General features: G+C 44.4%; 1 protein-coding gene across 1 annotated transcript in view; it reads left to right on the top strand.

The window, feature by feature from the left end:
• ADPRS (ADP-ribosylserine hydrolase) overlaps positions 1-17,003 on the top strand; it is a 44,972-nt gene extending 27,969 nt beyond the window's left edge. Inside the window, exons 4-6 of the mRNA XM_082246897.1 lie at positions 8,885-9,069; positions 9,633-9,733; positions 16,641-17,003. Of these exons, the coding sequence (XP_082103023.1) occupies positions 8,885-9,069; positions 9,633-9,733; positions 16,641-16,939 (585 nt within the window). The 3' untranslated portion in view covers positions 16,940-17,003. The remainder of the gene's footprint in view (positions 1-8,884; positions 9,070-9,632; positions 9,734-16,640) is intronic.
• The last annotated feature ends 688 nt before the right edge of the window (positions 17,004-17,691 follow it).

The raw sequence follows: 17,691 nt of genomic DNA, 5'->3' as shown, positions 1-17,691 counted from the left end.
AAACAAATGTACACCGCTCTCAAGTTGTTTATGGCAGTCTATGACTGCATAGAACATATGAATGAACCCCTGGGATGTAATACAAATGAACCCCTTTGATGTAATACAAATTAACTTTTAAACCAGGTAATAGCACCTGGTTTATGTAATTTTTAATTGTTGCAAACCTTTTCTATGCGATTTCTTGCCCCCTATATTTAGCACACAGGTTGACAAACCTTAAAAGAGAAGTATGGTTTTAAAAAATTAAAAATCCTACTGTCCTAGATGGCTGCAACTGTCCCCGCCGCCTCCAAGACTGAGAACTGAGTGATCAAACACCGCTGATTGCTCAGTTTTTAGGTCTTCACTGAGCAGAGAGCCAGGGACTGTCAGTGTCTCTCTGCTCTGCCTCTCTAGTGCTCACTGGAGCACCAGATGTGGAGGGGGTAGAAGTGGCTGGCTCAGTCTCCTAGCGGCTTGCTGAGAGGGTGAGCCAGCTGCCGGTTCAGCCATCTTGGTGGATCCCGACTGTAAAGTAGGGATCTTTCCTGAGCCTGGACCAACTGAGTGACCTCAGCCGGCAGTCGGCTTTACCCTGCTGTTGACTAAAGATGTGTCACAGGATTGTGGAATGCACTCCTATGATCCATAAGAGAAGTATGGCCAAAATAGCAAAGTGGCTATACTTCTTTTTAAGGAGGTCTTCTGTCTGTCTTTACTTTTCTATTCTGTAACTGCATATAGAATGTAGGCCCTTCGTATAGTGTAAAAGTATTAATGACAACATAATATATTTTCTTGTTTTTGTTTTCAAGTGTATCTATACTCCAAAACTATTTTCCCCCCCTCTAGTTTTTGGTTGAGTTGGGAAGGGTTAGAATTCCTGTCAGGTTTTACTGCAATTTGTAGCTTCCTTCACTTGCTGTCAAGCAAAATGGTGGTCCCCAGGACAGGAAGAGAACAGCAACACAAATGCTTTCTTGGTGCCTACATTGCAGCATACACATGGTTGGTTGCTCGGCCTTTATCAAACCCCCAGGACCAAACTTTATTGGTTCATTGAACATATCTACAACAAAGTTCCAGCGCTATCACTGCGGCAAATAAACTGCAGATGGTCCCAAACCAACATCGGTGCCACTACCAAAGGATTGCTGTTGCCAGCCCAAAAATTGCCAAAGGAGAAAGAGGCAGCGCTATCCAGACATTGGTGTTATAAAAGTACTGTGAAAGCAGCCCATGGATATGAAATTTGAGAAAAAATAATGGTATAAAGTATATAAAGCACAATCAATAAAAGGGGTAATCAAACCGGTGTGGTTCCAGGCTGTTCATGCAGCTGGTGGTGGATGATGACCTGCGGGACCACTTGGTGGGGAGATCCGATCCCTGGGATGAGCTGGAATGATCCCAATCCAGAATCCTGGTCCCCAATCAAGATTATTGTGGGGGAAAGCTGGATGCAGAGTATAAACCACGAGAGCTGAGCCGGAACGTTGCCGTGGTGACATGTTTTGCGGGACTTGACAAAGTGCATGCGCGCGAAACATGTCGTCATGGTAACGTTCCCCTCCATGTGTTCCACGCTGGCTCTACTTCCAGGTTTGAGACTTCTGCCGCGCTCTGCATCCCTCTGCACCACTGAACACGTCACATGCTGAAGTCTTAAACCCGGAAGTAGAGCCAGCCTGGAACTCAAGGAGGGGAGCGTTGCTGTGGCGACATTTGCCGTGGCGACTTTGCCCGGCAACGTTCCCCGGCAACGTTCCCCTCCATGCATTCCAGGCTGGCTCTACTTCCGGGTTTGAGACTTCTGCCCCGATCTGCATCGCTGAACACTTTACCGGCTGAGTGCCGGCTGGTCTGTCTGGTCCAGCTCAGCTCTCATGGTTTATTCTCTGCATCCAGCTTTCCCCCACAATAATCTGGATTGGGACCGGGATTCTGGATTGGGATCATTCCAGCTCACCCCAGGGATCGGATCTCCCCACCCAGTGGTCCCGCAGGTCATCGTTTACAACCACCTGCATGAACAGCCTGGAACTACCCTTTTATTGATATTGTTTTATATACTTTATACCATTATTTTTTCTCAATAAATTTAATATCCATGGGCTGCTTTCACAGTAATTTTATAACACCAATGTCTGGATAGCGCTGCCTCTTTCTCCTTTGGCATGGAACATATCTGCTTCTTTATGCACAGCACTTTCTACTCTGCTATAATGGTATAGTGTTTTGTGCATTATCAGTGACTGCATACTATGCTTTTACCTGGGAGCATCAGCTTATTCTGGGTGCCGATATGAGACTCTTGTAGGTTTATTGTATGGTTATAGCCATTCTTTGCATCTGAAGTGTGCTGCAATTACACATTAAGTTGCTGATATAAACCAGCCATGTTTTTCAATCCATAATTGGATGAGTACTTAGTGATATACATTAGGACACGCGGCAATTCCAGTATTTGTTTACATCACATGGTTTTGAATAGAAAATGCCTGTTTAGAGCCGGTTCACACTGAGGCGACACGACTCCTTACTACTTCGGGGGCGACTTGTGTATTACATTGCACCACGACTTCGGACGTCTGTGGCTGGTCTTGGACTCTTATTTGTCATAGTTTGGTGCAAACAAAAAAGGGGAATATTTGTTAACCACCACTTTCTAGCTCTTATACCTGTATACCGTTTACAGAACCGTAGCAACTTTACATTTCTGCTATGAGCCCAGTGATTAGAAAATAACTTTGTCATAACTTAGACTTCATTCACACCTATGTAGATGCAAAGGTGCGTGTGATTTTGTGTGCCATTTTAGAACAGCCCATTCATTTCAATGTGCTGCCCTAGGGGCAAAAATCTTACAAATGAAGTGCGTGTTTCCATTTTATTTCGTTTCATTCTGCAGGAGCCTCTTTGGTGCTGTCAGCTGAACACAGAAGCAGCATGTCCATTTGGCTGACAGTACCAGACAGGCTCCTGTCGCTCTAGACATCTGGCTCAAGGCCAATTCCTACTACACCCACTATCGCAGCCCTGACAAAGGGGGAGGCACTTCTTTCGGAATGCTCTACCACGGCATGTGAACCGATAACTGCACTAAACAACTTTTTATTAAACAACCCCAAGTGTGACGAATTGCTATGCTGAGCGTACCTCTGTACCCATTCAACTCACACTTTGCAATTAGAATATAGTGTTTCTACCACACCATGTGCAAAAGGCACATCTTTGATGTCCTGCAATTAATTTATATGTTGAAATGTTGTTGAGGTACTTCATCTGGGTACCTTCCAGACCTACAGGATTTTCACACACCGTATATTGTCAAAGTAAGAGGGCATCAGTGGAATGCAGGGCTTAAAAGACATTGGTATGTAAAATAACCTTTATTTGTTTTCTTTTGGTTTGGTAAATATAATATTAAAAGCATTTTGTTTTATCTAAGGCCCCTTTCACACGGAGCGGACCGTATTGCGATCCGCTCCGGCACTTTTTTTTTTTTTTTTCACGGACACAGATGACATTTGTGTCATCCGGTCCGTATGTCCGCATATCATCCCATCCGTTTGCGGATGATATACGGACATAATGCATGTCTATGGGATTGCAGATGTCAGCGGATGACACCACTGACATCCGATTGTGCGTCCTTTACGTTTTTTAAACAGAAGAAAAAATAGGGTTCTGTTCCGTTCAAAAAAATGGAACAGAACTGAAAGGACGCAAATCGGATGTCAGCGGAGGTCATCCGCTGACATCCGCAATCCCATTGACATGCATTATGTCCGTATATCACCCGCAAACAGATGGGGTGATATATGGACATACGGAATGCCCGTGTGAAAGGGGCCTAAGTGTGAAAATGTACCTGTTGATCTTACCAGAAATCTTGAAACTGATACATTCTCTATTTGCTGTGCTGTCATCAATTACATTATTTACGGGGATCTTTGCAGACTGCAAAACACATTGTGCCTTTTTAATGAGAAAGAAGTGTTGAGAAGGGGGTGTTTTTCTCTTTCGTTCATTGACAAACACAGCTCGTGATTATTTTTAACCATTGGGTTATACTGCCCCCTACAGGAGTAGGACACTAGGCAGGAAAAAGCTTGACTACGCCTATGGGCAGTCCCAGGGGGTATACCCCCACTCTCAGCTATAGGCACTCAGTTTTTTTTTCTGCCTAGTCAGGAGTAAGGACCTATTTCCTTGCTGGGATCTCTGGTCCTGGCAATTTTTTTTTTATTTTCAATGGAATTTTTTTTTTTTTTTTTTTGTGCCTGTGAGAACTGCAATCAAGTGCCAGACTTGGTGACAAACTGGATAATATAGAATGTTAGGGTCACCCCAGTTCGGCCAGTGAACCCTACAGACCGAAGCTCCGTGCTAGCCCCACTGAATGGGGGCGGGCCTGCGAGTTAAACGTCTCACAAGGACACATAGGAACTGGCTTTGGCCTGAGTCACAGCGTTTCCTTCTGGCCGACAGCACCCACATTACAATGGAGCGGTGTCCTGTTCGTAGCAGTGCCCACCCTGTTCCTGGTGTGGTAAGTAGCTGACGTGGGCCCCCTCCCTTCCCCTCAGCCCCTCTGAAGTATCAGTCACTGTGGTTCTTTTTTGCAGGGTCCAATAGGTGGTCCATTTGTGGACCCTTGGTCGGCGTCCCCTTTGCAGGATGTGTGAGCTCAGTATATAGTGACACTACTGGTTCTGCGTCCATGCACCCTGAGTGCTCAGATAGGGATGATTCCTCTGCTCCTCTATCCCGGCTTAAATAGGCGCTGGTGGATGCACTGTTTGTGTCCGTGCGTAAAACTTAAAAAATGGAGGTGCGGCTGATGCCACGTCGGGGGGCACCGGTTCCTTTTGGTATCCACAGGTCCTTCAAAGTGGCGAGGATGTTCCTCTTTCCGCTTACCTTAACAACATTGTAACAAACATCGGGATTGACCAAAACACAGTAGTTGCTAGCCGTTTTTTGCCTGCGGTATCCTTATGAGGATTTGCTACGTAAAAGGTGGGCGTTCCCACCTGTAGTGGACTCGCCGGTTTTCAGGTCAAATTGAGTTACCTTCATCCCAGTTGAGGAGTCCCCGACCTTTACAGGTCCAGCTAATAGGAGGACCGATGTTCTGGCCCGCCATATGTGCGCTATAGCTTGTTCGGCAATTAGGCCGGTAATTACTATTGCCCTGATGTCACGAGTTCTGATCGAGTGGGCTAAGCTTTTATGCCCGGAATTGGAGGGAGAATAGCTTCCACCTGTCTTTGCGGAGCTGGTGGGCTGGTTGGTCCAGGGGCTGGTGGGCTGGTTGGTTGGTACAGTTTGTCTGTGATGCCTCTTTGGATGTGGCTCCTTTGGTTTCTAGGCTGTCTGTATCAGCAGGGGTCCTTCGGCGTATTGTTTGGCTGCAATGCTGGTCTGCAGACTAGACTTCTAAGAAGGCCTTATTTGATCTCCCTCTTGGATGACATCCTTATGGGTCTCATGGGTAGACCAGGGCCATTCTCCTAGACTCCTAAGCAGCCTCTTCCTCTCTCAGGATAGGATCTCCAGATTAGGGTTTAAAAGTCAGGGCCTCCACCAGAGGTTCCAAGAGGACCTAGTCTGGCAAGCCACAAGCTGGCTCTTCCAGACCTGCCTGGGGGCTGCTTCTGTATGAAGGGGTGCCATTTTTGGGGTGGGGGGGCATCTTCGCTGGTTTCGGGATCCATGGACCTCCCGATACAGGTCAAGTGGGTCCAAGATGTTATTCGGTCAGGCTACGAGATCGCGTTCGGTCTTGTCCTCCCGGAAAGGTTTTTTTTTTTCCCCTTCCAACCTGAACTTGTCCCCAGATCACTTACGGGGTCTCCTTGGGGCAGTGCAAAACTTGTTGTTTCAAGGAGTGATTGTTCCGGTTCCAACGTCAGAACGTTTTCAAGGGTTTTTTACTCTAACCTCTTTACAGTCCCCAGGAAGGAAGGCACGGTACATCTAATTCTGTACCTCAAGGTGCTAAGCTGCTTTGTGTGAGTACAGAAGTTCCGCATGGCATATATTTACATTGTAGTGGCGTCCCTACTTTAGGGGGATTTCTTCTCACTTTCGACATCAAGGACGCCTACCTGCACATTCTAATATGCGCTGGTCGGCAGCGCTTCCTCCGTTTTGCCTTGGACAAGGAGCATTATCGATTTGTGGCGCTGACCTCTGATCTCACCTCTGCACCTTGGGTCTTCACAGGAGTGTTGGCCCTGGTGCTGGCATTTTTTGAGTCAGTGGGGGATCGCGGTACTGGGTTACCTGAATGATCTTCTTCTGTTAGTCTCCATCTTCTTCAGGGAGTCTCCGACTGCTATAATGGAGTACTGGAGATTGCTCTGCTCTGAGGGAATTTGGTGGGATCCTGAACATTCAGGAGTCTGCTTTTGGTCCACAAAAAATGGCCCATCTGGGTCTGACTCTGGACTCGGCCTCAGCTATTGTGTGTCTTCCTAGGGAAAATCCTTCTGCTCTTGTACTGGGCGGTTGTCTCCATGGATGCCAGCCTGTCCGGGTGGGGAGGCGTCCTCAGCACAGACGTGCTCGGGGGCTCTGGACTGCCAGTTAGTGTACTGGAACTTTGAGCGATAAGACTTTGTCTGGCTCATTGGACAATCGTCTACAGGGGTGTCCGGTACGAATTTATTCAGACAATGCCACGGCCGTGGTATATGTCAATCACCAAGGGGCACAAGAAGTGTCCCGGCGGCTTGGTAAGTAGCCGGCATTCTGAGGTGGGCTGACTGATTTGTTCTTGCCCTCTAAAACTTCTGCCACAACTCCTGTACAGGAGTCAGGCAGAAGGGATTCTGGTCATTCTAGTGGCTCCAGACTGGTCTCGCCGGTCTTGGTATGCTGATCTGGTATGGCTGGTCGCCGATGCTTCTTGGGGATTTCCTCTCAGGGAGGATCTGCTGTCCCAAGGACCAATCTTCCATCCTGCTTTACAGTCGCTAGCTTTAATGGCTTGGCTGTTGAATGCCAGGTGCTGAAGGGTGGAGGTTTGTTTGAATTGATGATTCCTACGCTGTTAAAAGCTTGGAAATCTGCCTCTAGGAATATCTACCATCGTACGTGGAAGACGTACATTGCGTGGTGTGAGTCTCTTGGGGTTCATTCTTGTTCCTTCTCGGTTGATCGGGTCTTAACCTTCCTTCAACGGGGGTTTGACCAAAAATTGGCCCCGAGTACCATTAATGGCCAGGTATCGGGTTTTGGTAGTCTTTTTCTAATGACCTTTGGCCACATATTCCCCGGTGCGTGCCTTTTTTCTTCAGGGTGTTTGACATTTGGCTCCTTCAATGCAGGCTCCGTTGCCTCCCTGGTATCCTAATGTGGTGTTTTCAGCTCTACTGAAGCTTCTCTTTGAAAATATTCAGGAGGTTTCCCTGCTTACGTTGCCCCAGAAGGTGGCCTTCTTTGGTGGCTATCACCTTTGCATGCAGGGTGTCGGAACTGACGGCGTTATCCTGTTGTTCACCTTTTATGGTGCTTCACAAGGATAAGGTGGCGCTTTGCCTCTGTCTGTCATTCCTTCCTTAGGTGGTCTCTGAATGTCATTTGAATGAAGACATTGTGTTGCCTTCCCTGTGTCCCAGGCCTAAACATCTGAAGATAATTGCCTTGCATTTCTTGGATAAGGTCCGGGCAATTTGAGTGTGTCTGGCAGCTACAGAGTCTTTTGGGAAGTCAGACTCTCTATTAGCGCTCACGGACGGACCTCCCAAAGAGTTGTCCGCTTCTTCTGTGACTATTTCCAGATGGATTAGACAGACGGTGGTTCAGGCCTATTGCATCAGGGGTCATGTTCCTCCTTTCCCTGTCAAGGCACACTCTACTAGGGTGCTTAGAATCTCCAAGCGTCAGTGACGCAGGTTTTGCAAGGCGGCCACCTGGTCGTCGGTGCACACTTTTACAAAGTTTTTTGTAAAGTGGTTGTGTTGGCATCTGCGGATGCCTCTTTTGGTCGCAAGGTTTTGCTGGCTGCTGTTTAGAGGACCTGGTGCTCTTTTAGAGTTTATTGTTTTTCAGGTGAGCTCCAGTTTATGGTTGAGCTCTGTTACCTGGTTGGGTATGGTTAGCCTTGGGAATTTGTTTTCTGATATTTTCCCACCCCTCATGTTTACACTGATTTGGGGACGTCCCAATGGTTAGGAAGAATCAGGAGCTGTGTCCGTCAATGAACAAAAGAGAAATTGGGATTTTTGACTTGCTGTAAAATCCATTTCTCTGATGTTCATTGACGGACACAGCACCACCCCTCTGTGGAGTTGGCTTTCTTCTGACACTGCTTGTAACAAAACTGCTTGCCTATAGCTAAAAGTGGGTGTATACCCCCTGGGACTGCCCATAGGCGTAGTCAAGCTTTTTCCTGCCTAGTGTCCTAATCCTGTAGAGAGCAGTATAACCCAATGGTTAAGAATCAGGAGCTGTGTCCGTCAATGAACATCAGAGAAATGGATTTTACAGTAAGTCAAAAATCCCCCCCCCCTTTTTTTTTTTTTTTTTTTCCTGTCTTAGAGTGACCATGCTGCTTTTCTGTAGATACAGTACAGCGAGTGAGTGCTGTCACCCTAGAACAGAAAGTGTGTCGTCAGAATCTGTAATTGACATTCAAGGTAAAAAAGCGATCTCCTCTAAGGACTGGTAAGCTGCAATATATTACATTTTTTCATGGGATAAAAATATACCTTGCCTTTAGAGAAATACAGTTTGCCATTGCCAACATCCCTTTTAAAAAATGAATGGAATTTTATGTGTTGTGTTCTACAAAAAATGTAGTGAGTTGTCTTTTTTTTTCTTTCCCTTTTATTTATTTATTTATTTATTTATTTATTTATTTATTTATTTATTTTTTGTATTTTTTCAGTATGCTAAAACCAGTGGAAAACTGACACATGCCTCCTCTTTGGGTTACAATGGAGCAGTCCTGCAGGCACTGGCAGTGCACTATGCTTTGCAGGGAGAGCAGAGTCGAGATTCCTTCCTCAGCAGGCTCCTGGATGACATGGCTGAAATAGAAGCTGATGAGAAATCTAGAAGAGATGCAGTGGAGTAAGTCAACCACTAAATACTAGGTTCATGCCTGTGTAATTTTAGTAAGAGATTTTAACTTATGCTTAATGCTTACTTTGTTATGACGGCCATATTTTCTGAGGGACCTTTTAAGTTAATTTATACAAAAAAAAACATATTAAATACAATTTTTTTTTTTTTTTTTTTTGTAGTTAAAATAATAGGCATTTATTTATAGGGACCTGTAAAGCATTGGGTGCTTCTGAAAGGAAGCTCAATGAACTACTAAGAGCGATCAACAGTGTTCTGGTAGTGCATTGAGAACTACAAGCCGAACGCTGCAAAGGCTTTTGGCACTTGTCGTTTTCCCATTCACAGAACACTGTGAATGCATGACGCGGTCGGGTGAGCAAAGGTCGCTTTTTCATTTTTTTTTTTTTATAGTGGGGGGGGGGGGGGTGGCGAAAATCCCATGCTACTTAGTACTGAAGAATGTTACAGAAAAAAATATTTTTTTGAGAGCAATGTTAACGATTTAAAGATGATTTGATCTGATGTCTCATTTTGCACTGCTTGTATAAGAAATGTTTTTATCATTTCAGATTGGAACTGGGTGAGTTTCCATACTGCAGGAGACTGAAGAAGATTAAAGAATTTTTAGATAAAGGATGTGTGCCACATGAGGATGTGGTGGATCAGCTGGGTAAGCTGTATAGGTTAATATATTAGAAAAAAAGATCAGGCAATAGGATATCCTACTGTATGTTATAAAAACCATTGCTGAATAGAGTGAAGACTTGGCAGAGTATATGCAATAGTTTAACCCACAAAGCATTGGTACCTATGTGGTTTAGTATTGGATGTAAATTGTTGGTTTGTGATGCTACCTGTTAGGAGGGGGTGTATGTGATATGTGAAAAGTTTTGTGCAATAAACTATTAAAAAATTATATGGATGTTGCCCATGTAGTGTAGTAATACATAAAGAGCTAATGTGCATAGATGAATATATCCACTTTGATACTCAAATCTAAATTACCACTTGTAAATTAAATAAGTGCAACGTGCTTCACAAAAGTGCTAGTGCTCTGTGTGCTGCAAATTAGTGGCAAAAATACAATAATACAAATCATACATATGTTGCCCATATAGTGGTGTTCTCCACTGGCATTCTGGTGAGTGCAATTCCTAGTGTGGACCACGGGTGGATGCACAAGAGAACACGGTGTAGCACCTGCATGGAATTTGGCTGATGCAACATCTGGAATATATTGAATTACTGTTCATCACAATACAACAGCCAGTTTTGGACTGAAGGAGACATTATAAAGACTTTATTTGATCGCAACTTTCATTTTTTTTGCACATACTGGGTATAAGCAAGCATACACCAGGTATTGGTACATCACCAGAAACAGTCTCCCTGGTGGCCAGTGACAACAGGCTATTTTTTGGAAGTTATAGTCGTGGCACTAATCAATTAATTTGTTTTTTCAAGCACCTTATTTAGCACGTTGCACAAATAGCACTTTTTTGGAGAACACCATTATATGGGCAATAATTGTATGATTTGTATTTTTGCCACTAATTTGCAGCACACAGAGCACTAGCACTGCGAGTATCAAAGTGGATATATTGATCTATGCACATTAGCACTTTATGTATTACTACATGGACAACATCTATATGATTTTTTTTAATAGTTTATTGTACAAAACTTTCCACATATCACTTATAAACTCCCTCCTAAAAGGTAGCACCACAAACCAACAATTTACATCTAATACTTTGACATTGTATCCCAACCCCCAGGGGTAAATTAGTGGTAGCTTACACCCTCAGATCTGAGTAGGTTTTCCGTAGCTCTGGTTCCATCTGTTCTTTACCTATGGGGGCTTAACCTATTCTTATTCTCATTGGTATCTATAGTTATCCAGTTAGTGTTTTATCCCCACTAGTGTAATTCCCCTCTACGGTACAAATTTCCCTGGCAAAAGTTGAAGTATCAGTTTCTATTTAACCACTTGACCTCCAGAAGGTTACATGGTTACATAGTAGTTGGAGTTTGAATAAAGACAATAGTCCATCCAGTTCAACCTGTGTAGGCGCGGGTGCCCGTAATCCTCTCTCATACCCCTTAATTTTCTCATCCTTGAGATGTATGTCCAAGAGTGTTTTGAAAGTAGCCATACTTCTCGCAGAAACAACCTCTTGTGGTAGAGAATTCCACACTCTTGTAGCCCTAACAGTAAAAAAACCCCTGCGTTGCCTGAGGTCAAAACGCTTCTCTAATCACATTGTATGTCATCGAGTCCTCATGCAATCCTTGCGACTGAATAGCTTTTTTTCTATGCTAAGATCACCATTGAGGTATTTATAAATTGCTATCATGTCTCCTCTCGGGCGTCTTCTCCAGGGAGAATAAAGCGATTGTAGACGCTCTTCATAATTAAGGTCCTCCAATCCCCCAATTAGTTTAGTTGCCCTTCTCTGGACTCTCTCGTGCTCCAACACATCCCTCCTGAGGACTGGCGACCAGAACTGGACAGAATACTCCAGATGCGGTCGAACCAGTTTTATAAAGTTTTGCCCCTTCATGACCAGGCCACTTTTTTGCTATTTAGCACTGTGCTACTTTACTGGTAATTGCTAGGTCATGCAACTCTGTATGCAATTGAAATTTTATACATTTTTTTGCACACAGAGCTTTATTTCAGGGGTGTTTAGTCAGCACTGAGTTTTTTTTTTATTTTTTTACTGTTAGGGCTACAAGAGTGTGAAGAAAGATTATTTGTTTGAAAATTTTTAATTAAATTTTATTTACAAAAAACATACTAACAATAAAATTAAAAATTTTCAAACAAATAATCTTTCTTCATTAATTTAGGCCAAAATGTATTCTGCTACATTGTACTTTTGTATAAATAACCCAAATCCCTGTATATTATTTAGGAAAGTTAGAGAGTCTACAAACTATGATTGAAAATGGATCAGTCCTGATGTACTGACACTATAATTAATATCTTGAGGCCCTAAAATGCCAGGACAGTACATATACACCCCCAAATGACCCCTTTTTGGGAAAGTACACAGTCCAAGGTATTTAGTAAGGTATGTCATGTTTTTTGAAGTTGCAATCTTTTGGTAGAATTTTTTTTTCAAAATCTTTTTTTTTTGTTTATTTTTACATACTGTTACCAGTGCAGTACAGCGTCATATGACTGGTGTAGCGGTTATCAGGGTCTCTGACTGGTGACAGTATGTGTATATATAAATACAAAAAAAACAAAAAAGAAACAATAAAAAAAAAAAAAAACAGTACGTTGCCTAGCCTGGAGCTGCTGACTGCCCACAGTAAATGAACTGTGGTTGAGCGGCAAAAGGCTAAGCCCACCTCCAGGCAGCAGCTAAAATGAATACCACTGTCTGCTCCCTGATGACCTCTGTCATGGAACACCCAACTATTTTTTTGTGAAGTTACAATATTCCCTATCCCACTATCAAATGAAAGCACTCAAGATAAAGGCTATGGCGCTCTTGTTTTGTGGATGAAGGGGAAGGCAAAGTTTAAGCTTCCATTACAGTGTTCTAAGGAAGGGAATGGGCTATAAATACAGACCATATCTGTTGGCATTTTTAAGGGGCTTTGTTTTTTGTAATCCTCACTTGTATGAAGCAACTTTACATTTCAATTCATTACAAAAGTTAATTTATTTCAGTAATTCAATTCAAAAAGTGAAACTCCTATTTCTCTTTCTTTCATTGACGACTATAGACTCTAAGTTTTTTTTTTCTGCCTAGTCAGGAGTAAGGACCTAGTTCCTTGCTGGGATCTCTGGTCCTGGAATTTTTTTCTTTTAAAATTGAATTTTTTTTCCCCTCCTTTTTGTTGTTTTGTTTCTGTGAGAACTACAATCAAGTGCCCGACTGGGTGACAAACTGGATAATCTAGATCCTTCAGGACCCCCCCAGTCCAGCCAGCGAGCGAATGCAGATAGCAGATCCGTGTTAGGTCAGTCCGCGACATAGCCCCACTGGACGGGGAGGCTGGCCTGCGAGTTAAACGTCTCACAAGGACGCATACAACCTGGCCTTGGTCTGAGTCGCAGCGTTTCCTTCTGGCCGACAGCACCCACATTAAGATGGAGCGGTATCTTGTCCCTACCGGTGCCCACCCTGTTCCTGGTGTGGTAAGTAGCTGTCCCCCAACTAACCCTGGATGTTTTTTGGCTGGAAGTGGGCCCCTTCCTGGGATGGTCAGATCCCCGGGTTCCCCTCACCTTCCCCCAGCCCCTCTACAATTTGGGGCACTGTGGGTCTTTTGCAGCCAGACAAGCAGACAAGCATTCTGCTGCTTACTAGGCCATGCGGCCGAATCGGGCGCCGCCGTTGGGGAGGGTGGCCCCAGTGTGTAGCTAAAGCACCCACTCTTCCTTTGGGCATCTGCCCGGCTGAGGATCCGTGCAATTGTGGCTGGGCCCCCACAAAAGTTTAGGCCGCGGCCTGCTGGGCCATATAGTCAGCTTGGCACATCCCTTGGACCGAGTGGCGCTGTAGGGGCGTTTCATTTTCAATGACAGTTTTGGCACCATTATTGTGTGGGGCGCCTGCCTTGTTTTAGCAAGGGTACCCTACCTGCGTGTCCGCATCACAGCGGGCGGCCCCCTTTTAAGGGGGCTACGTCCTATTATGTCCTCTATGGAGGGCTCAGAGGGCGACACCCCCCCCCCCTGTTTTTTGCAGGGTCCAATAGGTGGTCTATTTGTGGACCCTTGGCCGGCGTCTCCTTTGTGGGATCGCAGTCGGCGGCCTCCCCTGATTGTTTTCTGGGTGAGCTTAGTATATAGCGACACTACTGGGTTCTGCGTCCATGCACCCTAAGTGCTCAGATAGTGAGGATGATTCCTCTGCTCCTCTAGCCGCGCTTAAGTAGGCGCTGGTGGATACATGGTTTTGACACCCACAGGCCCTCAGAAGCGGCGAGGGTGTTCCTCTTTCCGCTTACCTTGATGACATTGTCACTAACAGTGGGGCTGTCCAAAATGCAGTGGTTGCTAGGCGTTTTTTGCTAGCGGTATCCTTATGGGGATTTACTACGCAAAAGGTGGACGATTCAACCTGTAGTGGACTCGCCGGTTTCCAGGTCAAATTGAGTTACCTTCATCCTGGTTGAAGAGCCCCACGACCTTTACAGGTCCAGCTAATAAGAGGACCGATGCTCTGGCCCGCCATATGTGCGCTGTGGCTTGTTCGGCAATTAGGCCGGTAATTACTATTGACCTAGTGTTGCAAACTCTGGTTGGTGGACTGGTTGGTCCAGAGGCTACAGTTTGTCTGTGATGCTCTTTGGATGTGGCTCCTTTGGTTTCTAGGCTGTCTGTATCAGCAGCGGTCCTTCGGCGTATTGTCTGGCTGCAATGCTGGTCTGCTGACTAGACTTCTAAGAAGGCCTTATCTGAACTCCCTCTTGTAGGGGGTCACCTGTTTTCGAGCTTTCTTGGATGTCCTCGTAAGGGTCTCACGGGGGGAAGAGTACTCTTCTTCCGCACGTTACCAAGGGCAAGGAGCCCGGTTGAAGACTTGGGCCATTCTTCTCGGCTCCTAAGTGGCCTCTTTGTCCCTCAGGATCTCCAGATTAGGGATCAAAAGTCAGGGCCTCCACCAGAGGTTCCAAGAGGACCTGGTCTGGCAAGCCACAAGCGGGCTCTTCCAGGCCTGCCTGAAGGCTGCCTCTGCATGAAGGGGTGTCCTCACCTGTATCTGGGATAGGGGGACGTCTTCCCTGGTTTCCGGATCCATAGACTGCCCTGGTACAGGTCAAGTGGGTCCACAAAGTTATTCGGTCAGGCTAAGAGATCAAGTTTGGTCTTGTCCTCTGGAAAGGTTTTTTCCCTTCCAACCTGCACTTGTCCCCAGATCCCTTACGGGGTCTCTTCGGGGCAGTGCAAGACTTGTTATTTCAAGAAGTGATTGTTCCGGTTCCCACTTCGGAACATTTTCAAGGGTTTTTTTTTTTTACTCAAACCTCTTTACAGTCCCAAGGAAGGAAGGCAAGGTATGTCCAATTCTAGATGTCAAGGTGCTAAGCTGCTTTGTGCGAGTACAGAAGTTCCGCATGGAGTCCATTCACATGGTAGTGGCGTCCCTACATCAGGGGGATTTCTTCTCGCTTCCTTCGACATCAAGGACACCTACCTGCACATTCTAATATGTTCTGGTTGCCAGTGCTTCCTCTGTTTTGCCATGGACGAGGATCAGTATTGGTTTGTTGCGCTGACCTTTTGTCTTATCTCTGGTCTTCACAGGAGTGTTGGCCTCGGGGCTGGCATTTTGAGTCAGCGGGGTTCGCAGGGCTGGGGTACCTGCACGATCTTCTTCTGAAAGCGGAGTCTCCGACTGCTCTGGACTACTGAATGTTGCTCTGCGAATGCTGAGGGAGTTTGGTGTGATCCTGAACATTCAGGAGTCTGCTTTGGTTCTGTCCACAAAAAATGACCTATCTGGGTCTGCCTTTGGACTCAGCCAGAGTGTTTCTTCCTCAGGAAAAAACTCCAGACATTGCAAGAGGCAATTCAGCTCCTGTTGTTCAGCTTGCATGCGCGTGCTGGGCCTGATGGTGTCCACTCTTGAGGCAGTCTGTTTGCACAGTTCCACACAGGATCTCAGAGATTTTAGTGAAATGGGTCCTTTTTTTTATTGGTTTTATGTAATCTATTTTTCTGAGATACTGATTTTTGGGTTTTCAAGAACTGTAAGCCATAATCATCAAAATTTAAAAAAAAAAAAAAAGTATTGAAATATGTCACTCTGCGTGTAACGCATCTATATAAATATGAGTTTCACTTTTTGAATTGAATTACTGAAATTAACTGTTGTGCTGATATTCTAATTTGAGATGCACCTGTATTGTCATGTTTTAACACTGTGTGCATGGGGAACACAAATTTTGAATTTGGTATCACAAAATAAAATGATAAACTTGCGTTTAAAGTAATGGATCTATGGATTATTGGATGTATTCTTTGCTTTCCATCCTGATGATGCTCATGACATTGCTGTTTCTGGTTACCTTGGAGTGCATACTGCATATTCAACTGGAAGATCCACTTAGTGCCAGGGTCAGTGTCATTGGTTTCCTAGTGCAGTGGTTCTCAAATCCGGTCCTCGGGACCCACCAACAGGCCAGGTTTGCAAGATAACTAAATTACATCACAGGTGATCTCATTTGCTTCTCAGTGATTGCAGTATTCTAGTCTGCATCCCCCAAGGTAATACTTAAAATCTGGTCTGTTAGTGGGTCCCGAGGACCGGATTTGAGAACCACTGTCCTAGTGCATTCTCCACCCCTATATAATGAGAATGCTATCTAAAGTGCAAAAAGGTCAGATCACAGCAGTGTCCTGTGTTTCATCTCTCCAATGAACATCAAAACTGAAGGTCTGCCCCTTTGTTGTGCTGTGGTGGAAGCTTTAACAGTGGGGGAAAAAAAATGCCAATTTTCTTGTTTTCCGGAAGAGGAAAGTTGCTAGTAATTGTTTTGAATATAGCTTCAGTCATGATTCTTATTCATTAGATGCTGAAAACGTAACTGTTTGTTGCTGTTTCCTCAAGGTAATGGAGTTGCTGCTTTGGAATCTGTTCCCACTGCTATATACTCATTTTTACGTTGCATGGATCCAGTGGAAGACCTTCCCAAGGAATTCAATATTTTACAACGCACTCTTGGTTACTGCTTCTTGCTAGGAGGAGACACTGACACAATAGCTACCATGGCTGGAGCCATTGCAGGTGCTTATCATGGAGACGGGCAAGTTCCTTATGAGTGGAAGCTCAGATCAGAAAGTTACGAAGATGCAGAAAAGTGGGCTGAAGAATTACATCAGCTGTACACTTCTCGCCTTCCATCCTGATTTCATGAAATGTCGCCGGAATTTGTTGCATTGAACTGCATTGAATTTAATATAAAGCAGAATTAAGACTATTTCCTTATATTTCACTTAACAGTTTTTGGTTTGATAAAAGTAAGTTTTAACACCTGTTGTGTTTTTTTTTTTTTTTTAAATAGAATACATACATATATATGTATGTTTATTTAGCAAAAAATGATGACAATGAATAGATGAAAGCTGGATGTGCAAGTTTAACAGCACAGACTAGACTTGGCTTGCCAGGGCATTTGCAGAATCCTTCATTTTTTATGGTGTACTAGACTTTACTGAAGGAAAGGATAACCATGTTTAATGCCACCTTGTGGTATTTAATAACAATGACTTTAGTAAACAATGAGAAGTGTTTTTTTTTTTCAAAAAGAGAGGTTTGATTTTTGTTTTTTTATACCGCAGAGTGATTTGAGTGCTTTAACCTTGGTCATAAATCTTAAGACCTGTTTATTGGCTACAGTTTTAGCTCTTTGGCTGCCCTTAAGTAAGCAGCATGCACAGTGTGCAGAAGATATACGATCACTGTTTCATTTGAGGCTGTGGGCAAAAAAAAATGCAGCGTTTACTTCCAAGTCATACAAAAGATTCTGGTCCAGTTTAAACAATATTACCTGCCAGATACACCTTGTTCTGCTCTAATGGAAATAGAATGTATGAACAGAAATAGCATTAAATACCTATGCTCCTGGAACGATGTATCAGTATCATTACAACGCTGCTTC

Source organism: Pelophylax lessonae (genome assembly GCF_965119305.1).
Source record: "Pelophylax lessonae genome assembly, chromosome: 2".
NCBI classification, from domain to species: domain Eukaryota; kingdom Metazoa; phylum Chordata; class Amphibia; order Anura; family Ranidae; genus Pelophylax; species Pelophylax lessonae.
The sequence above is the reverse complement of the archived record's forward strand: the minus strand, read 5'-3'. Positions and strand labels throughout refer to the sequence as shown.